The 26,799-nt window shown below is 43.8% G+C and overlaps 1 protein-coding gene across 2 annotated transcripts in view; it reads right to left on the bottom strand.

Moving 5' to 3' along the window:
* Window positions 1–1,435: 1,435 nt before the first annotated feature.
* Window positions 1,436–26,799, bottom strand: part of MLF1 (myeloid leukemia factor 1) — a 131,431-nt gene continuing 106,067 nt past the window's right edge. For both annotated transcript variants that reach the window (XM_029616120.1, XM_029616121.1), the window contains 3 exons: window positions 20,625–20,784; window positions 7,684–7,825; window positions 1,436–2,844 (listed from right to left, as the gene is read on the bottom strand). In XM_029616120.1, coding sequence (XP_029471980.1) covers window positions 2,769–2,844; window positions 7,684–7,825; window positions 20,625–20,784 — 378 coding nt within the window. In that variant the 3' untranslated portion in view covers window positions 1,436–2,768. The remainder of the gene's footprint in view (window positions 2,845–7,683; window positions 7,826–20,624; window positions 20,785–26,799) is intronic.

The following is a 26,799-nucleotide window of genomic DNA, read 5'->3' on the forward strand; positions in this document are numbered from 1 at the left end:
CGGGACTCGTGTAAGTCCCGGGGTTCTCCGAGGGGGGCGTGTCGGGGGCGGGCCCGGTCGGCGTGGCATTTAGGGGGCGTGTCGGCAGCGGTTTGGGGGCGGGTCCGGGGGCGTGGTTATGGTCCGGGGCGGTCCGGGGGCGTGGCCGCGCCCTCCGTACCTGCCCCCAGGTAGCGTCCCGGCGCGCTACGCCTCCCGGGAGGCATAAATCCCCCGACAAAGGTAAGGATGGGGTTTAGACAGGGCCGGGCGGGCGGGTGGGTTAGGTAGGGGAAGGGAGGGGAGGGCAAAAGAAAGTTCCCTCCGAGGCCGCTCCGATTTCTGAGCGGCCTCGGAGGGAACGGAGGTAGGCTGCGCGGCTCGGCGCGCGCCGGCTATACAGAATCCATAGCCTTGCGTGCGCCGATCCCGGATTTTAGCGGATATGCGCGGCTCCGCGCGTATCTACTAAAATCCAGCGTACTTTTGCTTGCGCCTGATGCGCCAGCAAAAGTAGGCCAAATCGCGCGGTTTGAAAATCTACCCCATTCTGTATAGCCGGAGCGCGCCGAGCCGCGCAGCCTACCTCCGTTCCCTCCGAGGCCGCTCCGAAATCGGAGCGGCCTCGGAGGGAACTTTCTTTTGCCCTCCCCTCACCTTCCCCTCCCTTCCCCTACCTAACCCACCCGCCCTGCCCTGTCTAAACCCCATCCTTACCTTTGTCGGGGGATTTAAATCCCCGCGCGCCAGCGGGCCGCTAGCGCGCCGGGACACGACCTGGGGGCGATCCGGAGGGCGCAGCCACGCCCCCGGACCGCCCCGGGCCGTAACCATGCCCCCGGACCCGCCCCCGAAACGCTCCCGACACACCCCCAAAACGGCGCTGCGCTCGGTCCCGCCCCCGACACGCCCCCCCCGAAAACCCCGGGACTTACGCGAGTCCCGGGGCTCTGCGCGCGCCGGTAGGCCTATGTAAAATAGGCTCACCGGCGCGCAGGGCCCTGCACGCCTAAATCCGCCCGGATTTGGGCGGATTTAGGCGAGCAGGGCTCTTAAAATCCGCCCCTAAATGTAGATTTTCCTCTAACTCAACATGGTGCCCATCATGCATTTCTTTCAGATTAAAACCGCACCTACCTGGATGGTTTCAAGCTCATATGGTTTAGCCTCATACTGGAGCTCTCTGTGGCTATGGATTCAAATTACTATTTTATCACTCACCGCCACAGTCTATACAAAAATATTCTTGTTTGTCTTGTCTGTATTTGGACCACATTGCAAGCTCTATATAGAAGGGTCTGTCTCTTGTATCTGTACAGTGCTGTGTATATCTAGTGGTGCTGCAGAAATCTGCAATAGTAAGTAGTAACCAACAGCCCTGGTTTCAAGATAGTCTGGCCAGTAAGCAGCCTTTGTCTTTTTGCATGTGTATGAAGACAGAAATACAAGGACATCATTTAAGGTTTGGGGGTTTTTTTATTTAAAAAATGTAAATGTAAATGCCTCTGTGTGTTCATTTAAATTCTAGGTACCGTCTTAAAGCAGTTGGGTACAATACAATTAACAAATCAAAACATTAAGCCATATCATTCTGTTTAGTTGTAAATAAAATTGTATATCAAACAATGAGAATGCATCCTTTATTTATTTATATTGAGTACTGATGAAACAAATAAAATTAATGTTTTAAATCAAGGCTTTTTGCATGGGGTCACATTCAGCTTTAAACTGGGATGATTTCCATCACTTCACTCAGTAACAAATCACAAAAATGGTGTCATGAAGCCAAATTTTCAAAGCCATTTCCTTAGGTAGAACCGCGCTTTTGCCCATTATATGAGGGTAAAGTCACAAGCATATGGGCAGTACGCAAATAATATCATCTGCGGTGAAAGGAGGCATTCCCCGGGGCAAGTCCTCCCAAACCTTTTCATTTTCTGAAGTACGCCCGGCCGTTTACTGGAAAACGTATCCGCAGAAAGGGGCCGGGCAAACTTGTGAAAGTACTTTTGAGGGTCATTTTCAAAGGGAACTCCTTCTCTTTGAAAACTGCTGCAAAGTCCATGGGTAAAAAAATAAAAACCCCACATGCTTTGCACTTTTGCGGGAAGTATGAAAATTGCCCTCCACGGGGTCATTGTAACGCTGCCCGCACTGGGGCAAAGTCTCCGGGTACTTTTGATCTACAGACTTTGTGGTGTATGCTTTCCCCTTTGAAAACGACCTTGGCAGAACTCCCTGCACATTTTACACCTGCCCATCTGTGCAGGGAATTTGGAGAACATTTAGCATTCATGCAGTGCGACAGAGAAGTGAGCGCAGAACTCCCAACCCAGCCTCGACTCTGCTCCCCGGAATACCTCTCCACTATGCAGGTCATTTTCTGGGAGCTTGAACTCTCTCTGCCTAACCGTAAATGTGGTTCAACTAGTTTCTATAGATTTAAAGGGCTTACAGAACTATACAAAACTTGGAACGTGTATTTTACATTTTAGTTTTCACATGGAGCGGCACCATTCTTGCCAAGTCAGTAGAATGCATCTCCGTACTAATTGCTGTTTTATTTCTCAAAACAAGGCATGGCTTTTCAAATAACTACTAAGGAGCTGGAGTCTGAAAGAACATTTAATGCCAAATAACTAATGCTGCAGGGCAAACTATAAATTCAGGACACAAGAGAATGGTCGGTCTTCTACCCAGGATTCAGTGCCTCTTCAGGACAAAAGCCAAACAAATAAATCCATTGCTCACCACATTAGTTTTTATTGGCTTTCACAGCAGATGAGCCTTTAATATTGAGGCGATCCATAAGAAACCTTGGGTCTCCTGGAACCTTCTACAGTTGGTTTAGGGTGTGATTTCTGCCTAAATGTAAAAAAAAGAAAAGCATTAAAACACCGGGTTATAGTCTATTTCCAGATTAACAGGTGTCTGCCATGAAAATCATCTCTAAAATAGGTGCCATAATTAGCACTCTAAGTATGGAGGCCAAGGATTTCAAGCGGCTTTAGACTGCTGAAAGCCAGCTTCTGAAAACAAGCGCAGAGTTCATTCACGTGTGCGGCTGCTGCATGACTTCTATCTGCTTGGTTTCTAGCTCAGTTTCCAAGCAGAACCCCTTGCTAGTTACTGCTCAGAGAACCTTCGACTTCTCCGGGCAAGCTGTGTTACTGATCAGGACACACTACTGCTAGATGATATGAGCACAAACGGCAGAGGCTTTCGAGTTTCCATTGGGCTGGGGAGTAACAGACGAAGCAGAAATGACTTGAAATTCATCACATGGAATGAATCCAAACTGCCTGCTTCAACAGATTTTTTTTTTTTTTAAATTTAAGATTTTCATTTGGCACATTGCTTGTAAATAACATTATAAAGGTAACAGGCATAAGGATCAATACACAACTGACATTCGTCTCAGCACTGTAACATGAATATGATTACGAGAAATCAAATAAACGTCATCATGGTAGTATATGAGTCCCCTATGACAGAGTCTCTTTGCTGTCCATCCTCGGAGGTATCTTCTGCCCAGGCAAATCACACTGTCTCCAATCACGATATGGAGTCCAGACTTGATTAAATCGAGGTAAACAATGGTGTGTTTGAGCAGTCATCTGGTAAAGAATACACATATTGTCCAATTTGTGAAGCACCACATCCACAGACGGAACTTGTGCTTGCTTCCACGTGGCTGCCAAAACACATCCAGTACCCAAACATATTTGTAAAAGTAGCGCATTAGAGTTTCTATTGCTCTAAGAATGCACATTCCGGAGTCAAAAGAATAGGTTTCCTAAGGAGGAATGGGACTTGATTTTCCTAAACACTAAGGGATGTTCAATATCAGCATAAAAGTATTGTTTCGGTGGCACTTTACACCCTATAGGCTTTATAGAGCGAAACTTAAATCTAATGACCTATGTCGGAAGGGTTGTGGCAAGTCGGGAACTTTCTTCCATATGTGGTGGGAGTGTCCTAAAGTAAGTAGATTGTGGAGGGAGGATACTAACATGCTGCAAATTATTTTGGGGAAACCTATTCTTTTGACTCCGGAATGTGCATTAGTAAATGTCCCAACTGCGAGCAATAGAAACTCTAATGCGCTTTTTTTTTTTTTTACACTTCGGGCCATGTACAGAGTTTGTAGCATTTGTTCTCATTTCTTGCCTCTCCTTAGTTTATTGGAGGCTGTTACGTGAAGTGACTGAAGGTACAGTGCTCCCTCCCTGTTTTGTCTATGCACTGGGCTGGCATTAGCCTGGTGTTGCTTAAACGACACGGAGAGCGACCACTCTTTGGGCTCCGTGTTGCAGTCATTTGGACGTCATAAAGTAATCAGACACGTACAATAGAAACAGTCATTTTAACAAAGTGACTAAGGGGTAGATCAGGGGTTCCCCAGCCTTTGGGGGAGCATGGACCCCTTTTCAACCTCCAAACGTTCTGCAGATCCCTGCATACATCTCTTAAATGTTTACATGCAGTTAAATGCCATACAGAAAACCGAATAATGTGACAACAAATAATATGCACTCCAGAAACTGAATATTAAATAAGGAATGGTTTCTGATATAAACTGTGCTCTCCTTCCTGCCCTGCATTTATGACCCTTTCATGGCTGCTACTCCCTACCACCACCATGGCCTGCTCCCAAGTGCCTTCCCTCCTACCCTGCGGACCCCTTTCTGAGTGCTCTCCCTTCTGCCTTTCCCCTGTGACCCCTCCCAGGTACCTTCCCTCATCCAGGACCCCTTCCTTAATGAGGTCTCTTCTGTCCTCTTCCTCAAGGATCCTTCCTGAGTGCTTCCCTCCCTTCACTCTTTCCTCCATGGCCCTTTTCTGAGGGCTGCATACCCTTCCCCATGATCTCTCCCTTCCTCCCCGAGTGCCTTGCCTCCTATCCTCTTCCCCTTGCAGCCCCTTCCTTGGTCCTCTTCCCCATGCTCCCATCACATGTGCTCTTTTATTTATTTGGATTTATTACCCATCTTTTTTTAATAAGAAATTCACCCAAGGTAGGGTACAATATATTCAAACTAGTGTGAAGGAGACTTCAGTAAGGACTAAACTGTATATCCATTAATGACAGGACTAAACTTGAAATGAGTCAACCACCGGACTAGGAATACCTCACATCTCAGTAAAATCAACACAGGCCTAATTGGATAAGAATAGCAATATCTCAGCACAGCCATATGTTGTTGCAGCATTTTCAAGGCACAAACATCTCAGTAAAACCAGAGATTGCAGCAGGTCATTTAAGGCATCCATAAGGTGCCAAGCAGTTTATAGCCCTCCCTCCTGCCCTTCTCCCTCTTAAGGCCCTTTCCAAGGGCTTTCTCTCCTATACCCTCCCCCTTTTGGCCTCTCCTCTCTGTGACCCTTTCTCCACCCCTTTCTGAGTGCTGATCCCACTAATGCCTTACTGCCAACCCCCACCATGGCCATACTGCTCTCTCAATAGAGCATTTTTCCCTCACTGTCAGGCCAGCGGGACAGCCAGAGCACAGGGAGCAGTGGCCAGAAATGCTCCTCAGGATCATCATCCTGCTTGCTGCTGCCGCCTCTGGTCATGTGGAGCAGTGGCTGGTGAAGGTGCTGGTGGCAGCGTGCTTCCCGCCTCCTCTTGCCGCAACCTCTGACTCCTTGTGGTGGCAATCAGCCACACTCTTCCCCGCTTCCTCTCCAGGCCAGTTTGGGCTTCTTAAGGCTACAATCTTCCTCTCCTTGGTATAAGATCAAGCAATGGGGTTATACATCAGGTGCCATGGAGTAGAGCTCCTCAGAGATAAGGTCAGCACGTTCTATTCCTCAGCAATTGCACTTTGGTTACTTCCCTTCTTGGACCCCCTGTGATGGTCTTGCGGATCCCTTAGGGGTCTATGGACCCAGGTTCGGAACCACCGGGATAATCAAACTACCCATGGTCTGGAAACCTCTGCCAGTAGCTCTGCTTCAATTATTTCCACCTCCCTCTGAAAAGCACCTGCACAAATTAGCGCAGGTAAGTCTTTGGGATTTTTTTAGGGGAAAAATATGTCGTTTTTAATATCCAAAACTAGGCATGTAGTTGCCTCCCCCTACTGTGTTCCACACCAGGAAAAGCTACAAAATCCACAGAAAAAAGGGCTTGTGCTGACGTATGTTCATACTTTTTCCCTTGTAGAGGGCAGGAATTAAGAGAGCTCATTTTCAAGGGTAAAACAGCATTTTTGCATGCAGAAATTACTTTTATTGCTGCCCTCCCTGTATCTATCCGGACACAGATGCTTTTCACTTTTCTGTTTATTATGCTTTCCTTTATTTCCTTTTAGCCACTCTTACTTTATTTTGGGGGGGGGGGGGTTGCCTATTGTTTCTTTAAGAAAGTGTCATTTCTGAGAAGGTTTCATTTGAGAATAGTTTTATAATACAGTTGTATAAAAATGCATCCCTATGTCTGTGTCAAGAAAGCACCCGTTTACAGAACTGAAAACATACATCTCACGCTGCACTTTGATTCTCTGCAGGTTCTCCCTCGTCTTACAGCATTACCTTCCAGAAGTAAGGCAATGCTATAAGACTGATGGGAAAGCAACTCTCATAAGACTTAAGTATTCAGTGGCACTTACAGGGGTAAAAGATGGCCTTCCCTTTCCTTCAAGGCCAGTGCATCAAAGACCCATCAGCTGCAAAGAATACAAGATCTAAACTTATCACTAGTAGAGCACAATTGCCATTAAAGCTATGGGACTAGTCCAAATTATGTACTTTGCAGAGTTTTATAAAGGAAATCTTTTCTACAAAAGTACCCTTAAGACTGAGTTTCCCCATCTTTACCATAAACCAAACTTGCTTATACCAGGTGTAAAAAGAAAGGATGCATTAGATAAATCTTTTGATTATTTTATATCCATTTCTGAATTTATTTTTGCTTCAGTATTGTTTCTATACCCAACAGGCACAGTGCAAGATTTTGAATACTGGTATAGTTAGTAGGTCAGATTTCAGGACATATCTCCTCTCTTCAGGAGCCACTTTGTTCAACCCAGAGATTATCTTTCTTCAGCTATCGGATGGCTCCTAGTTTTGACTTGTTAAACCTTACTTGTCATTCATTTCTATGAGTTATTAAGTCAATATTCAGTAATCTGGAGAGGAAAAGCATCATTGGATAAAGTTATCTGGGTAAGTATGCTACTGAGTATATTCTGATAACATTATCCAGGTAAATTACTCAGCTATATTTAGGACAGAGTCTTCCTCAACCAGGTATACCCAGCTAAGTATTGGCACTTGATCCCAGAATGCCCCCTGCCACTCACCTCTTTATCCAACTTCAATTTAGCCAGGTAATGACTTAACCAAGTAACAATTTTGCTGGTGAGAGCGTGAGATTTGCAAATTTCAGGGTTTGTCTGGCTAAAAGTTAGCTGGAGAAACCATTTTGAGTATGGACATCTGAATTTAAACTGAATTTAAACCATTTCTGGGTTTAAAACCATTTCTGGGCCCGGCTCCAAGCCAACAGGAATTTAGTAGACAAGAAACTAACAAAAGAAAAACCCTTTCTTCTTGCCTCCTAGCACCAGTATGATATTTACAGGCAAGCCAGTTATTTAGCATTTTCTTAAGCCAACTGGACAATAAGTTATTCAATTTTAAGGTTCTTTACAACAATGGAAATATAAGCCTGTGAAAAAATTGTCATGACAATCTTACTTTCCTGAACCACCATCCTTAGGCCCCATTTCAGCACGATGACAACCTTTGTGCTTTGGAGCATCTAAATAGGATTTACGTCCAGGGGTCTTGAACTTTGAAATCTTCCGACACCATTCTTCGTCAAAGGTAGGAGCTTCAGCTGTATCATAGGAAGAACATAGGAAGAACAATTTATTTTCAAGTCAAATCTTTGTGAGGTACATGCAAAGTCCACTATCCAATTTCATACTGCTATTGTCTTTTATTATTTTATTAATATTCCACATTTGGTGATATTTCAAAGTAGATTACATTCAGGTACCATAAGTATTTCCATATCCCCAGAGGGCTTACAATCTAAGGGCCCTATTTTCTAAAGGTTTTCTCCCATGTTGCGTCCAGGGGAAAGTGCTTAGTAAATAGGCCCCTAGGTTTTTACCTGAGGCAACAGAGATTGAAGTGACTTGCCCAAGGTCACAAGGAATGTCAGCAGGATTTGAACTCTGGCTTTCCTGCTTCACAGCCTGCTGCTCTAACCATTAGTTATTTATGATATTTTCATTGCTCTATACCAGTGGTTCCCAAACCTGTTTTGGAGAACCCCCCCCCCGGCAGTCAGGTTTTCAGGCTATCCACAATGAATATGCATGAGATAAATTTGCATGCACTGCTTCCAAGGTGTAGAAACAGCCCAATATTGTATAGGTAAGGGATATATTTTCCTGAGTTTATACCCTTGTTCTTATGACATCTAGCACAAGGTTTTTGTTTTTTTTTGTTCAGCAGAGAATTTTTGCATTTCATGGTCAAAATGGCATTTCTTGTGCATTAAAAGCAGGGATGTAAAATATTAAAACAGTTAAATGTTTATATGATTCACAGAGCCTGCTTTACTCTTCAACGTTTGGTAAACAGATGATTGGGGGAGAGGAAGTGACGTCATCCGCCTAAGATGGCCGCTTGAAAATCTTCTCCGTCACGCTCCCTCATATTTTAAGATTTAATATCGTCTTCCCATTATAAAAAGCAAAATAAATAGCGTGGTGAGATAAACCAACCTTTAGACAACATGTCCCTCCGGAAAAAAGTGGTGGATCTGCAAAAATACTTGTATGATGCCAGCGGATTGACGTTTGCGGCCTTGGGGGAGTCAACGCCCATGGCAGAGTTAGCAAATGAAGAGATGGCATTGGAGCCAACAACGACAGTTCTGGAGATGGAAGATAAACCGCTTATAAAAAAAGATTTCAATCGTGGTTTCAAGACATAAAGATGGAAATCAGGACACTTAAGGGGCAGTTTCGGGAGACTCTGTCGGATATATGTGCGGACCTCATGGACTTGGCAAAAGGGTTGAAGACACTGATGGGCAACAAGAGGAACGGGCCTCTCAAATTAAATCTCTACTATCAGCACAACAAGAGATCATTCGTGTTGAAGAAGAAGAGGCATTAAAAATGGAGGATATAGAAAATAGAACACGCCGGAATAATCTACGCTAAGAGGCCTATCTGAGGAAGCAGCTTACGCAAATGTGCCACAAATTGCACAGCAATTATGTGAGGCAGTGTTGAAGGCAGTGACTTCATCAGAGGAAGAATGGGGCCGGCTGGAGTTAGGTGGGACTCTGTATGCAGCTGTCGAGGAGAAGATGGAGAGGTCAGCCTAGAGGCAGCAACTGTAGAACTGAGGAGTCTGTGCTGGACGAGGCGGAGTTCCGGAGACCCGGGCGCCAAAAGGAACCAAAGTCTGACAGGGGGCGCCCGAGCAAGAACAGGCCGAAGCCTGAGAGGCCACGTCCAGGACCAAGACAAGAGAAGCATTGTAGAACAAGCTGAAGTCAGGGCAGGCGGAAATCCAGGAGCAGTAGCAAGGCAAGGCAGAGGTCTGGGCTAGGGGAAGATCAGAAGCATGGTCAGACGAAGCAGAGGTCGGGTCCAGGAGAAGATCAACGGCGTGGTCGGGCAAAGCAGAGGTCGAGTCCAGGAGAAGATCAATGGCGTGGTTGGGCAAAGCAGAGGTCGAGTCCAGGAGAATATCAACAGCGTGGTCGGGCAAAGCAGACGTTGGGTCCAGGAGAGGATCAATGGCATAGTCGGGCAAAGCAGAGGTCGGGTCCAGGAGAAGATCAATGGCGTGGTCGGGCAAAGTGGAGGTCGGGTCCAAGATATCAGTCTGAAGGAAAGCTGGGAATCAGGAATGCAGGAACGAAGAAGGCAATCAGCTACAGGAACTCGCAGGGATCAGGAACACGGAGGAATCACCAGGAGGCAACGAAGTACACGACCAGTGTGGAGACCTGTTGCAAAGGCAACCAAGGAAAGCTGGGCACGGCCTTATATACCGGAACCCAGTGACGTCACTGAGAAAGGGCTGGCAGCCTTCGCGGGCCCCTTTAAATAATTTAGAAAGGCGCGCACACGCGCCTAGGAAGCCAGACCTGGAGAGAGTGTGGCGGCGGGGTCTCTGCCATGCTGTGAGGCTGTCGGCAGCAGTCAGGACCGCAGCGAGGAGGGAAGCGCTGGAGGCGCTCCCTCCGCGTCGCAGCGGAGCCGGAACTCGTTCCCGAGAAGGCAACAGTGAAGGGTAAGGAAGGCCGGTCACGGGTTCCATGGCTGGCCAACGCAACAAAAGCCCCACTTGTCTTGCTTCCAAAAAAAGAGAGGGACAAAGACACACATGAATCTGTCACAATGCATCAGCTCCCAAGGGAGAACTGGTGTGGTGTGAGCAACTGGCTCAGTTAGTTACCTTGGCTGGTGCATGTGGCTGACAGAACTCCTTCACTGCTGCTCACAGCACTCAAAATAAGTCGCATCCAGGGCTCAGTGCACACTCTCCTCATCTTCCTTGGCCTGGGGATAAGACCGAGGCTTCAAGGACACAAAGACAAGGAAGATGAGGAGGGCCTGTATGCATTGCACAAAATGGGTCCCAGATATCTCTGCCCTACATGCTGTCCATTAATACCACACTCCAGGGCTCATGCAATAGCTAGGATGAGGCATGCAATGATTATGCATGTTTTTAAAAAGGAGTTCCTATCAGTTTAAGAGCCACTGCTGGTATGTCTTGTTGCTGCAAGGTGCTGAGAGCAGAGCCCAGGTGGTGTCCTGGATCAAAGCATCAGGCAGTGATGACTTTCCTGGTCAGGTCTGAAGGCATACTGGTTGGGAAACACTGACCGAGGCTCTGCTCTACCTACCTACTCCTGATTAGGGATGGGGGTACAAGAAGTAATCCATACTGCTGGCTTCCTCCAGGACTTAAGAAAAAGAAAAAACTAAGCCGTGGCCAAAACTATATGCATCACTGCTGCAGCCAAGACTGGTCGAGAGCGGCAGAGAGAGCTCCAGATGGAATTCTGCTTTCTAACATGGAAACAGTGCATTAGGAACCCTAGGAAACTCTTACAGACTTGCAACCCCCAATCCCAGCCCCATCTTCCACACACACAATTAAAGATTATACATCTGGAATAAGATTTTACAGGAAAAAGTTAATTCATAGTACATAAGAACATAATAACCTAAGACTGGGTCAGACCAAGACTGGGTCAGACCAAGGATCCATCAAGCCCAGTATCCTGTTTCCAACAGTGGCCAATCCAAGTCACAAGTACCTGGCAAGTACTCAAACATTAAATAAATCCCAAGCTACTATTCCTTATTGATTAATAACAGTTTATGGACTTCTCCTCTAGGACCTTATCCAAACGTTTTTTAAACCCAGTTACACTAACTGCCATAACCACATCCTCTGGCAATGAATTGCAGAGTGTTGAGTGAAAAAGAATTTTCTTTGATTTGATTTAAATGAGCTACCGTACTTTCTATCTTCATTGTCTAACTTTTATTGTCTGAGACAGTAAATAACCAACTTACATTTACCTGTTCCTTTCATGATTTTGTAGATCTCTATCCTATCCCACCCCCCCCCCCCCAGCCATCTCTTCCCCAAACTGAACAGCCCTAATCTCTTTAGCCTTTCCTCACAGGGGAGCTGTTCCATCCCCTTTATCATTTTGGTTATACTTCTCTGTACTTCTCCAATGCAACTCTATCTTTTTTGAGATGCAGTGAACAGAACTGCACACAGGATTCAAGGTGAAGTCTCACCATGGAGCGATACAGGGGGCATTATGACATCCACCGTTTTATTCACCATTCCCTTCCTAATAATTCCAAACATTCTGTTTGCTTTTTTTGACCACCAGAGCACACTGAGCTGATTATTTCACTATGACGCCTAGATCTCTTTCCTAGGTGGTAATTCCCAATATGGAGCCTAACATCATGTAAGTATAAGCAAGAGTTATTTCCCCCTATATGCATCACCTTGCACTTGTTCACATTAAATTTCATCTGCCATTTGGAAGCCCAATCTTCCAGCTTCTCAAGGTCCTCCTGCAGTTTATCACAATCTGTTTGAGATTTAAGTACTCCGAATAATTCTGTCATCTGCAAATCCGATCACCTCACTCATTGTACCCCTTTCCAGATCATTTATAAATATATTAAAAAGCACTGCCCATTACAAATTATCCAAAACTCTGCAGCTCCCTTACTGACACACCAGTTCGTGAGCACATTACCCCAATTTTACAGCAACTTAACTGGTCACCAATAGCATTCAGAATTCAGTATAAATTTGCCACAATTGTACATTCTCTCACACATAATGTTCAATCAACATGGATAAACGCCATCATGAAAATACATTCCCTGGCGAGATTCCTCCAATCAGCAAATCAGAAAATTCTGGGTATCCCCTCCCCTAAAATCGCATGTCTGGATGAAACTAGGGAAAGAGCACTTTCAATATCAGGTCCAACCTTTTGGAACTCGTTACAAAATGAACTCAGAAACCTAAAACATCCTAGTTTTTAAGAAAGTTTTAAAGACATTTTTATTTAAATTTGCTTTTAATATCTAAATCCAGGAATATGATTGTTTGACTACTTGTTGCTATGCAATTTTATTTTATGTGACTTTGTCACCATGTTTTAAAAAATAAATCTGTGAATGTGATATTGTAACCCACCCTGAACATAGGAAGGGCAGGCTATAAATGTTTAAAATAAAAGTACAGACCCCTAACCTTTCCAGATCATTCCTCTCTCACACAGGCAGGCAGACACACAGAACCATGCTCCCTCTCTCATACACACACACACACACACACACAGAACCATGCTCCCTCTCTCATACACACACACACAGAACCATGCTCCCTCCTACTCATATGGAGACAGAACCATGCTGACCTCCTTCTTTCACACACACACACAGAGAACCATGATCCCTCTCTCACAACTGTGCCTCTGCTTTATCTTTCCCTGGAAGGCGGTCTCACTCTTCCTTCTTCGGTCTCGCTGACATGGGCTCTGGCGGTGGCCCGCAGCTCTGGAGGTGGCCTCAGAGCCCAGGCCCTGCTGGCCTGGGCTCTGAGGACAGTCCACAGCCTCCCCTCTTCTTTTTTTCGACCCCGCTGGCCTGGCTCCAGTGGCAGTCCACAGCCTCCCTCTTCTTTAATTCAGTCCCGCCGGTCTGGGTTCCAACAGTGGCCCAGAGCATCAGCCCGCAGCCTCCCTCTTCTTTTATTGGCCTCACCAGCCTGGGCTCCGATGCTGGTCCACAGCTTTCCTCTTCCTTAAGCTCCCTCTTCTTTAATTCAGCTCTGGCGGCAGCCTTCAGCTGGAGAAGCATTGGGAGGGTTTGCCACCACCACTGCCATGGTGTTGGGAGGAAGACGGGCAACCAGAGAGAGCAAGGAGCATGTCACAGGGTCACATTGCCATGATGCTAGTGAGCAGTGAGGGGAGAACAGGCCCCACACTGCTGCGGCCTTCCTTGTAAAATAAGTTTGTTTCTGCTCTTTAATAAGAACTACTGCAGGCTGGCGTTGGTTGCAGCGGCTCTGCAGGCATGGGGCTGCTGCGACTAACACCAACCCACATAATTGGCTGAACCGGTCCACCGGAGTACGCCCGAAGTCCAGATAGGTCAATCTGCCCCTGGGCATGTTGCTTTGCTCCCTTATCGTCACTGCATTTTTTTTTTTTATTTTGAGGATTTTATTGCAGGTTCTCTCATTGTCTAGTTTGTTTGTTGAGTATTATTATGTACATTTTTACTGTTTCTTGCCTTGGATAATGGATAAGGCAGGCATACATATTTTAAAATTTGGCAGAGTATGTGCTTAAAGCAGTTAGCTTATCTGGGTTTAACAAAGATTTAGATAAGAAGTCCATAAACTGCTAATAGTCAAGCTGACTTAGGAAATATCCACTGCTTATTACAGGCATTAATAGCATGGGATCTATTTAATGTTGGAGTACTTGTCAGGTACTTGTATCCTTGATTGGCCACTGTAGGAGACAGGATGCTGGGCTTGATGGACCCTCAGTCTGACCCAGTATGGCAACTTCTTATGTTCTTAAATACATATATCTAAAGAAGCTAGCTAACTGCCTATCTTCAGCTGAGGTTGGATAGTTCCCAGAAACATCTAGAATTTTTCTTTTTTCAGGTAGGTATTTAATTTTCTCAGGACCAAAACTGGTTGAAGACCTCCCTATTTTTGGGTGATGAGGACATATCTGGAATATAATCCCTTCCCCTTCTGATTTTGTGCAGCATATTCTATTGCCTTGGCTTCCAATAGGAAATTGACTTTCTGTTCGAGAATGACGATGAAAGTGAGGACAGAAGAGGGGAAAACTTTTGAAAATTTAGACGATAATTTATAAAAGGATGTTTCTGCTGTAGTTGCTGCTACTGATGCTGTTGTTGCTGTAGATAAGGCCTCTGTTTGTAATAAGAGTAGGGATAGTAACTCCTCTTAGCAGAATAAGGTTTTCTAAACACCTGCTGCTAGTTTTTCTGAACTGAATGGTCCATTGAGGCTGATATAAGTGTTTGTAGTATTCAGCAATGTACTTTAATGATGTCAACTGCTTGTTTTACTTTTTGTCCAAATAAATTTTCTCCTTTGCATGGAGCATTCGTTATTTTGTTATGGATGTTTTCATGAATTCTTGAGGCATTCTGATTGATACAGTGGATGATTTGAAGGCTGGATCGACTAAATCATATATTGCTCTGGTCATATGTTTTGAGCACTCCTTCACTTCATTAATCAAGGAGATAACTTTCTCTTGACTCTCTGTAAAGTCTGAGAAGACTAATTTTTGCAAGGTGTTATATAAATATTGCATCATTTATAATTTGTGTGCTGCAATCCACAATATTAGATTAACTGATTGAAATTGCTTTATTCCTACAATATCCAATAATTTGGATTCTTTCTCTGGAGGGGAGAGGGAAGGGAGAGGGCACTGGAAACATTTTTTTGCTTTTTTCATTGCCATCTTGATCATTGGAGAGTCACGTCAAGTTATACTCAAGTATGCCCAGGACTTGGTTGTAACTCGATATTTTACGGTCAATATTTTCTGCCACTGGAAGTACTGTATGAGGAGTTTTAACAGTTTTGTCTGCAGATCTTGTAAGGCCTTGTGCCTGGGAATTGTTTTTGTTTCATTGGTTGAATAAAACTAAGTATACCCTATAATCCTCCTTGGTGTTGAATTTTTTCCTGTAATGAGACAATTATATCCTCTAACATTTTATGAAGAAATGCTGGATAGGATCTGGAGAAGAACTGAATGGCAACTCAATTGAATGCTAAGATCCTGAATGGTCTAAGTATTTGGATACTTCAAAATCAGAAATCACTACTGGAGAAATTTTAGGTATACAATTATGCACTGGTGACAAAAGAGCAGTAGACTTGTCTGGGCAAATCTTCTGGTAAGGAATAACAGGGGAGTGTAATTACATTTCAGCAGCAAGCCTTTCCAAAACAGGTAGAGAGAAGTCTTGCTTTGGGTAGAAGGTATAACAGTTCATTACAAAATTGGACCATAGCCTTTGTACGAAAGAAAGATATTCTTTTGATGTTGGTAAGGGAATTTCTCTGAGGAGTGTGATGGGCATTATATTCCCCTGGTGAAGGAAAGAAGCTGGGCTGTGAAGAAAACCTGGTAATAGGATCCAGTATGTAAAAGATATCAGAACAGGAGACAAATTCCAATTCCCAGAAAGCACAGGGGCTCTGGAGAAGGAGGAACTTCCCTGGTTTTACCCTATCAAGAGGACAAGAAAGCCTAGGCATGGTGGGAGAAGAGTGAGAGCTTGTCGGACGGAAGGGCGGGTCAGGAACAGGAAGGTGTTTTACTTGAACCAGATGAAGAAAGAAAGAAGGTGGAGGTGGAGGTGGTGAGCAGCTCTGAGGATAAGCCTGAGCCTATTGACTTAGGAGACGAGTGGTGGAGACCTCCTCCAGAAGAGAACACCCTCTTTTACAGGCCGATACAATAAAGCGTGGCCGCGGTTACCCTGCTTCTAACCAGCTTTGTACCCACAATTTGGCCGCGAAAGTCCAACCCGCGATTCACTATCCCTTTTAACCCATCCTTACCGCTTCTTTAAATCAACGGGTAACCCTTTCCGCCCGCGGCATGTATATGAGATGTAAACGATCGGATTAGCTATTTCCTCCCATACAGTAATGTGCGCCCCGATTATCGCCTTTTTAACCTGCAGTTTTGCCGCGTGTTTAACCTGCTAATTTACCGCCTACCCTTACCCCTGCGTTAGTGTGGAGCGTCAGGTCAGAGAGATGAAATTTCACGGGCAAACGACCCCCTCACCCCCCGGGACAAGACCTTTAGAGGAGCCAGGATTGGGCAAACTTTCCCCCAGCCCCCACTCACCTGCCCTGGTCGCGTCCATGGGTGCCGATCTCCCGTGCGGGCGCGCTGACAGCTCCAGAGCAGGAAGGAAGGAAGGACCTGTTGTTTCCAAGCATAACCTAAACTCTTGCCTGCCCAACCTAAAATCCAACGCACCGGGAAAGCCACTCTTCAGATCGCGACTAATCCCATCACTGGAAGGATGAAAGATTTTTTTAAGCGTCCCAGTTCCTCTCTCCGCTATGTCAATGCATTCTCCTTTCCACTGCAATGCGAACAGTATTCTGAAAAATAACTTTCAAACCCAGGGTGGTGGAGCATTGTTGTGCTTGATAAAACCTGCACTCAACAGGATCGGGCAAACTTTCCCACAGCCCCCGCTACCTGCCCTGGCCGCGACCATGGGTCCCAGTCTCCGTAGCAGCCCCAGTCCTCTCTCCCCTCCTCCCGGGGGCAGCCGGCAGCGAGAGCGGCTTCAGCAGCCCGGGGCAGATCGGGCGCTCCCCATGCGAGGTGGCTTCCAGCAGCCCCTGCCGGCGAGGGTGCATGAACGCACGCCGTGACCTGAGCGCCCAGCTGGACGTCCAAGGTCACGGCATGCGCTCATGGCAGCGAAGGTGCATGAACGCACGCCATGACCTGAGCGCCTGGCTGGACGTCCGAGGACCAGGGTAAGGATAAGCAATAGACACATAACCACAAGTTGTGTCATTCATTTTCATAGGATTCCTTCTGGATTGGGACTGGGAGAGTGGCCAGTGGTGCAGCCCCATGAAAGAAGTTATCAGTTTGGTGTTCCAAATTAGGAGATGAAGTTTTGTATGAAGAGAAAGACCCACTTCCCTGGCAAAATGGTTTATCTGCCCCAATATGCTTCGGCACTGATGGAATGCTCATCTTTGGCACTGATATCTTCAGCTCCAAGGATCCCATCTCAGGATTGTATGGCACCAAAGCCTTCTGTGTCAGATTTGGTGCCATGAATGGATGGTGCTAATGTTGTTGCATCATGGCTTCAGTGCAATGTTTCTTATTTGACAACACCGGACTCACTTTCAGCACAAAGTTTTTTAGTGAATGGCGCTGAAGGCTTTTCTTCAGTGCAATGTTTTCTGGCTGATAGCAAAGAGTCTAAATGCATCTTACTTTTGGTGTGATACTTTTTACAAACAGGTGGTGGTGAATACTTTGCTAGCACCTTGTGTGGGGAAGATGACCCTAAGCTCCCCCAAGACTCTGTTTTGGTACTTGTCTCGAAGTGTGACCCCCTTTTTTGAAAGAGAATTCACACAAACTTCACACTTTTTTAGGCCCTGGCATGAAGCGACATCCTACCACATGGCCCTCAATGAGTAGGATCATGCGTGGGACCAGGGCATTTCAGACAAAGTCGAAGGTCTTGTCTCCCCATCTGGTGATGGCAGTTGGAGCATAGTTTGAACAGCTCTTTCCTGCCCTTGGTGATTTCTCCGTCATTTTAAAGAAAATAAAGAAAAAGGATTCTATTTAAAGACTGGGATATAAAAAGGAAAAAACTAAAACTTGAAAAAATTGTGCTTTCCAAAAAAAAACAAAAACCAAAAACCACAGCGATACCTAAAAAGAAAGTGAATGAAAAAAAAACTTTCCCATTAAATACTGAGGCGGATGAAAATAGACTGAAGTAACTTGAGGCAGCAGTGGCAGCATGGAGCTCAGAAAGACTTTTAGACTATGAGAGCATTTCTTCTAAACTGCTACATCAAATGACATTACCCACTTATGTAGCTGTTTTGTTGCTGGTTTGTCCATAAAGAATCCTACTACAGGTAAACAATGCTGTATTAGGATTCACCACAATGCTGTATTAGGATTCACCCTCAGGAAAAGGATCTTGGAGTCCTTTTGGACAATATTTTGAAATCATCAGTTGTATGTGGTGGTGGTTAAAAAAAAAGAGAAGAATGTTAGGAATTATTAGGAAAGAACATAAGAACATAAGAACATAAGAAAATGCCATACTGGGTCAGACCAAGGGTCCATCAAGCCCAGCATCCTGTTTCCAACAGTGGCCAATCCAGGTCATAAGAACCTGGCAAGTACCCAAAAACTAAGTCTATTCCATGTAACCATTGCTAATGGCAGTGGCTATTCTCTAAGTGAACTTAATAGCAGGTAATGGACTTCTCCTCCAAGAACTTATCCAATCCTTTTTTAAACACAGCTATACTAACTGCACGAACCACATTCTCTGGCAACAAATTCCAGAGTTTAATTGTGCGTTGAGTAAAAAAGAACTTTCTCCGATTAGTTTTAAATGTGCCCCATGCTAACTTCATGGAGTGTCCCCTAGTCTTTCTACTATCCGAAAGAGTAAATAACCGATTCACATCTACCCGTTCTAGACCTCTCATGATTTTAAACACCTCTATCATATCCCCCCTCAGTCGTCTCTTCTCCAAGCTGAAAAGTCCTAACCTCTTTAGTCTTTCCTCATAGGGGAGTTGTTCCATTCCCCTTATCATTTTGGTAGCCCTTCTCTGTACCTTCTCCATCGCAATGGAGAATAAAACAGACTATGGAGAATAAAATGGAGAATAAAATGGAGAATAAAACAGACTATCACAATGGCTTTGTATCAATGCATGTTGTGACCACACACAGAGTACTGTGTGCAGTTCTGGTCATCCCATCTCAAAAAAAGACCCATATCAGATCTGGAACAGGTACAGAGAAGGGTGACAAAAATGAAGACAAGGTACCTTATGAAGAAAAGCTATACAGAAGGGATATGACAGAAGTTTATAAAATTAAGAGTGCGGTGGAACAGGTAAACAGTGGACAGTTAGTTACTCTTTCAAATACCAAAACCAGTGGACATTCTATGAAATTCACAACCAGTAAATTTAAACATTGTAGAAAATGTTTTTTTTTTCATTCAGGACACAATCAAGCTGTGGAATCTGTTGCCAGAGGATGAGGTCAAGTGATTAGTATAGCGGGGGTTCAAGAGAGGTTTGAACAAGTTCCTGGACAAAAAGTACATAAACAATTATTAGCCAGGAAGATTTGGGAGAGCCATCACTTAAGCCTGGGAGTGAGCAACAAAGAATCAGTCTACTATTTTTTTGTATCCACTATGTACTTATGATCCAAACTGGCCACTGTCATAGATAAGATGAAGAGCTTGATGGACATTTGTCTCACCCAGCAAGGCTATGTTCTAAGACAAAACTCTGACTGATGATGCACAGATACTGCTGTGAGGACAAATGGGTTGAGGGAGACCCTGGGCTGGCTTGGTGCTTCCTGGCTGTGGCCATGGCTTCAGGATCAGGGGCCACCATCATTATCATTATGGTGCTGATGCAGCTTTGCTTCCTGGCTGCTGCTGCTTTTTCCTCTCTGGCTGTTGCTGTCTTGCTGCTGGGCTCAGGTTCTGCCCTCGAGTCTCTTGCTTTGCTTGTTAACAGTTAAATGGTTAATTATTATAATTTCAATTGTTTAAATGGATACTTTTAAAAATATTTCCTAATTGAAAGGGTGTTATATTTTCTAGCTATTAATGTACAGTATTCTCAACAAGTAACAGTGCATATTAACAAATGCTTAATGTTTAACTTCAAAGCGACCTTCATTTTCAGTTATTTTATTTTTCCCTGGAATTTATCAGTGTTTATTATAACAAACCAAAACAGAAGAAAGATCAATGGAAAGACATGACTCATTCTTCCACCAAAATTCTCTTTTTGTTCAGTATAACACAAATTCCTGGGAAAAATAATGAAGATTTCTAAATACAGTATAAACTACCTTTATAGGGCAATTTTCAGCACTGCCCACAGTCCGGGTATTATCCATTAATCTTGATAAATGGGTACTTTTACTCATGGACTTTGCATCTATTGTCAAAGGAAAAGTACAAGCGTGCCTCGGGAAAAAGCACCCACAGATATTTGCTCCTACTTTTTCCATTTAGAACTGTGCGTGCTGTTGCCTCCTGACCTAACCCTGCTTAATTTCTGCTCAGGTGAAAAGTACACGTTGATCCCTGCCCATGCTTTTTCCCTGGGTGGGCAGGTTTCAGACAGACACTTTATCCTCCCAGATGATGACAGACATTGAAGAAGCAACCACTTCTGTGAAACCCCTCAACCAGATTCACGCTCAGTAATACATGCTAGAGCTGAGAAAGAAGATCATTCAGTTTCAAGGAACTTACATTCATCTAAGTTGCAGAATTCTTGATGAACTTCTTCATTCCCTGTCTTCGTGTTCATACGTTTCTCGATGACATGGGAACGATCCTGAATGTGATGGCCAACAGCCATTTTAGCAACTCCAGATTCAGAATCTCGAACTGCTTGTCTTGTCTCTTTAATCTGCAGAGTCAAGAAAAAATTACTCCATGGCAAAAGATGCTGCCTCCCCCCAGATCAGTTTAGGCTGAGAATATAAAATGAGATAGATTTTGGAAACCATTTTTTTTTTTTCAGAAAAGAAAATCATGGTCATATTCATTATTCGGGACAGAAGGATTATATGCCAGATATTTAAGCGTTGGGAAAATAGAAGGCCCAAAATATAGTACAAAAGTCTGCAAGTCAATTTGCTTGTAGTTTTGGAACAGATCTTTTGCCCACTGCTTTAATTTCAAGCAAGTTCCGGATGGAAAACAAATTTCACAGAAAAATATCATACACACATCATGCCCCAGAAATTTCTGCATGATTTTTCTGTGGAGCATATCCTGCCTCAAAAGGTATATAAATTTATTTTATTTATTTAAAAACTTTTCTATACCATCATTAAGTTAGGTACCATCATAACAGTTTACAATAAGGCACAAATAATAATATTGGAAAACATAATAAAATCTATCATTAAACAGGTGCCAAGAATTTACGGTAACATAGCTTGTTTATAATTACTCATAATTGGAAGTGTTGTATCATGTTATATCATGTCCATTCTTTATTTTACCAGATTTAAAAATTCTAAAATCAAGAGCAAACATTTAAAATAAAAATCTAATATATACCCGTGTAGATTTGGGTAGTGTGTTTAGGGTGTGTTGCCAATCGCTTTTCTTATTCCCTGTGTTCTACTCTCCTTTCTCTATGTTGTACGCCTGTTTAAATAACCATGTTTTTAAATGTTTTCTGAAGGTTTTGATGTCTGTTTGTAAGCGGATCTCGACGGGCATGGAGTTCCATAGCATAGGACCTGCTAAGGAGAGCGCTCTTTCCCTTACTTGGGTTAGTTTGGCTGTTTTAATTGAGGGTATGGTCAGTAAAGCTTTATTTGCTGATCTCAGGTATCTGTTAGGGACGTGTACGCGGAGGGCTGTATTCAGCCATTCTGCTTTTTCATTATGTATTAATTTATGTATGGTACATAGTGTTTTATAATGTATTCTTTGCTCGATGGGTAGCCAGTGTAAATCTATTAGGGTTTCGGAGATGTGGTCTCTTTTGCTTTTACCAGTCAGAATTCTGGCAGCCGTGTTCTGCATTATTTGGAGTGGTCTAATCATTGTGTGTGGTAATCCAAGTAGGAGGGCATTACAGTAATCAGTGCTAGCGAAAATTAGAGCTTGTAACACTGAACGGAAGTTATTTATTGTAAGTAGCGGTTTTAGTCTTCTGAGGGTCATTAGTTTGGCGTGTCCTTCCCTTACTTTCAATGATATGTGTTGTTTTAGGTTACGTTCTGTGTCAATTATCACTCCGAGGTTTCTCACTTTCTCTGAAAGTTTAATTGTTTGGTTGTTTTTGAGTATGATAGGGTTTTGGATGATTTCAATGTTTTTGCGTTCCAATAGTAGGAATTCAGCTACATCCAAAGTTTCAACCTCTCTTATAATCATTCACTGCTCCCAAACAACTTCAACTCAACTTTGTGACATCCATGATAAACCAATTAGATTTATTTTGGTCATTTGTAGATTTTTTGTTGCGGTTAAATTTAACCAGGATGTCTTAGAAGACATACATGTAGCAGACAGAACTTCTGAGTTAGCCACAGCTAAATGCTTTTAAATATGGCCCTCAATTTGTTAAGGTAGTGTGGTTTTATAGTGCAATTTTATTAGTGTATGGGTCTTTATAAATTAAGAAATTATTCACTTACCAAAAAATAAGTGTACAAATTGCCAAAATAAACAACTTGTTTGCTCACTTTTGAAATTAGAGTCCAAAGTGTTTTCCATGTGGTCTCATCTAACTGTTTTTGTGCCTTACATTTATTTATGCCTTAGCCTACTCTATGCAATGACATTACCTGCAATTTTGGGGCTCCTGGAAACTAAAATGGTTATGCTTATCTGTATTTTCAAAACAAGACACCAGAAAATGATCAAAATGCCTGAGAGAATATAAGCATTTTTATGCTTTATAGTTTGTCATTTAGGCATGAAAAAAAGCATTTTGCCCAACATATCCCACATACATCAAGTGAACCATGTAGTACGAGCATTAAAGTCTAGGGCTGTTTGAATGGGTAGGCAAAACTACATCTAACATGTCTGAGTTACTGTACTGAAGCAAAATGTGTCAAAATTTCCTAGTTTTGATTTTAGAGCTGTGATGTTATGCCCAGTGCCCCAAGCCTCCTAAAATTGTATTGTGGGCCGCAGGAGAAACTGCATAATTAGCTTATTTCTGCATAGTTTATAATATGCCACCATCCGTGATGGACATAATTTTACCACATTGGCAGTATTTGAAGCTCGGTGGCTTCAGGGCCATGCTAGCACTGAAAAGTGCTGCTTGTTTGAAAAACTTGAAGAAAAAACTCAATACCAAATCAAAGGAAGATGAGGAGAGAGTAGCTCCGCAAGGAGCCTGCAGCACGGAAGATAAAAAACTGAAGGAAGATGGCATCGCGTGGGAAAGGATGCACAGCTGTACAGAGCCTGTTGCGTTCATGCCTCTTCTCGCCCTCGCTCCACCCTCTCTACCTTGGGAGCGACTCCCTTCAGCTCTGAAGGACAGATGCAGCCGCGGCTTCTCCCTGCCTCTTGGTCCCAGTGTCCCCGGGCTGGCTTGACGCTATGGATCCGCCATGTTCCTGATGACATAAGGGCGCGCGCGCTCCAGACTTTGTACCAGCAAGGGCGCGAACCTCGGGGGCATCCCCCGTACTGACATCATCCATTTTCACTTTAAAAGGTCTTTGTTTGCTAACCTCTAACAAGTTAGCAAGGAACTCCAACAGGACTTGCTTCGGCAGACCACGATACTTGCAACAATGATCCGAGTCAGCGAGGGGAATCCTTCTCCACTGCTCGGCCTTTTCAAACTTACCAGGAGTACTCGCTCCATGGCGGCTCCGCTCTCTCTTCTTGATTTCAGATTGCCCGAATACTCAGAAGACTCCTCATTGCCTGGAAGCGATCGCAGACGTGAACACAGTGAGTTCTATTGTAGATAGGAATCGGTACTCGCTCCACGAGAGCCTACATTCTTACAGCTCTGAAGACTCCCTTCCGTCCAAGACGTTATCGCAGGTACGGAGATCCAAGAGTTATATTGGCAAGATTGCAGATAGGAACCGGTACTCGCTCCACGAGGGCCCATGTTCCTAGAATCCTTTACAGACTCTCTTCTACTCTAGAAACCATTTCATATACAGCTATTATGAGTTCTTATTACAGACTGTTTATAGGAACCAGTATTCGCCTATGGATCCTGTTCCTGAATGTACTGAAGACTCTCTGTGGCACAGAGACCATTGCAGACATCTACTATTGTGAGTGTACCATCTTGTATCTAGTATACCCTGTCTACTCACTACTTCTAGTCTCTCTCTACAGCTCAGCGACTCAGAGATTATATTCCAGTATCAGAAGGACTTCAGTCTTGCCGGACACATCGACTCACTACTGCCACCACTGGTGGTCCAGCTTCCAGCCTAATAAAGAACTATTTGTGTTTATTTCATATTCTAGCATAGCTGGTGGTTCCTCTCAGGATTTCCTCCTGGGGGTGCTGTCATCTGCCATCGGCCCAGGGATTCACCATTTCCTCCAAGTGGTCATTCCTTACACTACTGTCACTCTGTGGGAGCCAAACACTACCGATCACTAACACCGCTTACGGAAGTATTATATAGATAGCTAACTTCTCTTTCTATGGGACTTGCCAGCAGCCTATATATAACAGATTGCCACTCCATAGCGGAGGCATGATAGATTGCTCTCTCAGTAGCGAAGTACAATATACCTATTGTTAGCTCCTCTCCTCAGAAGAGTATCATTGAACAGACTGCCAATTCCTCTTCCCTGGGGAGTTGATCCATAACAGATTGCTACCTCCTTCCCTTACAGGAGCATCTAACAGCAGTTCGCTAACAGATTACTAACTCTGCCCTCCTAGCGGGATAAGCACTACAGATAGCTAACTCCTCCCCTCTGGAGAAGCAGATCATGACAGATTGCTAACTCCTCCCCCTTTCAGGAGAAAACCAGAATAGATTGCTAACTCCTCCCCTCTAGAGGAGGAGAGCGTAACAGAGCCAAAGCTCTGTGATCTTTGAGAAGCTCTGCCCAGGGCCACTGGAGGACATCCCAGACAGCCAATCATATACCATTTACAAATACTTGGATGCTTTTGCAAGTTTGCAACTGGTGTACAACAGATGGCAGAGAGGGCATTAATTTTAATTCATAGAAGCCTTGATGACTGACACTACTGCTGATAAGTTTCACCTTGATTAATTCAGCCCCTTTTTGTATCTGTTACCATGTGTCCAATACATGTGCACATATTTTTCTGTGTAATTAACAGCATGATAAACTGCTGATGTTGTGGGCTTTTATTACAAAAGCTCGTATACTTGGAAAGAAAAGGACTGTTAAGAAAATATAAAAAGGATGGTTGTACTATTTCAATTCAAAACAAAAAGTGACATTTCACAGTTAAGTTTGTAACATATATCTTCACTTGATAAATTGTTAATTTTTGTACTTGGCACATTTTTTATTTGTAAATAGTTTAGATTTGTTTAAACACAAATGATCTGAATGGTTTTCAATTAAAAAAAAATTGACTTTTTGCATAGTTAGAAATGTGAATGCAAATTTACCACATAATTGCCACAGAGCTTTGAAAAATCAGTTGCAGGAAACTGGGGGCTCTGGTTATATCATTTCAAAATGGGAATGAGATTACAAAACAAGAGGCCCAGTTAAATAACACTGTATTTGTCCATTTACAGTACTTGAAGAAGAAAGTAATACTATAGATGTGCATTCACATGAAATTTGATCCAGTTAAGTCTGTTTTCAGTTTCATTCAGTTCAACCACACTGAATGGGCACTGTTGCAAGAAAAATCAGAATCCGTTTTGGTGTGGTCTTATTAAAGACTACGAGGGAAGCAAGGTCAGTCAAGAGTGGAGCCTGTTGGAGATGAGACAAGGAAGAAGCAGGACCAATAATATTTCAGCACGTTTTTAACTAGCATATCCCAGCTAGCAGCTCCATGAATTGACTACATTTTTTTAGGTGAAAGTGAAGCTAAGAGCACTTTGAGCAGCTGGTGTCCATTTTGTTCTCTGTCATTCCTCTGTTGGATCTCAGAGAGAAAAGGCAAATATTTTGAAGCTCCTTGCTTTTAAATTCCAAAGATAAAATAAACTTTAGATTTAGAGCAGAAAGCAAGGTGTACTCTTACAGTCACTGTCACTGTGTCTTAGCTGTGCTGCTAGCAGTAAGAGAAATTGTAATCTTTCAGAGGGCTACAGGGTAAATGTATATCAGCAGGGTAAGACTGCACATTTCTTCTATAGCAGGTAGTCAGTTTCTGTAAGAAACTAAAACAGCATCTCGTGCAGAATGATCAGTGGCTGACTGACAGCTAGCTTTCTCTTCTTGTGTGTGTGACTCTTACATCAAGTTCTTAGTGCACATAGTCATCAAGCATCAGCAATTCATTGTACACTAACATAAATGGCTACCCTGCCTGCTGTCTGTGCATGTCCACACCCGGGTGTACACCGATTGTAACACTACAAGCCCCTTTTCACTATTGATCTGTTTGAATACATTCCATCACATTACCAAGAGGCAATGGCAGATACAGCAATGGGAGAGGAAGAAGGAAGGATATTATTTCTCCAGAGAGAATTGGGGCAAGCACAAACAGCAGTAATGATGAGAGGCATATGATTATGATTACTAGGATACCCCCTCACTAAGATCATGAGATTTTTTTTAAGAGGGGGGAAACCAGTTAGAAAGGCAGGGTTGACGGAGAAGCTGGAACAGCCAACATCTGCTCCCATCTCCACGATTAGTAGGGGCAGGATCAGAAAAAGTGCAGGGTGGTAACAGCAGTGGGGGCACACTAGGTGAGCATCAGCTAAAGTTAGCACAATGCTCCCTGTTCTGTTCA

Source organism: Rhinatrema bivittatum, chromosome 9 (assembly GCF_901001135.1).
Source record: "Rhinatrema bivittatum chromosome 9, aRhiBiv1.1, whole genome shotgun sequence".
Taxonomy (NCBI): domain Eukaryota; kingdom Metazoa; phylum Chordata; class Amphibia; order Gymnophiona; family Rhinatrematidae; genus Rhinatrema; species Rhinatrema bivittatum.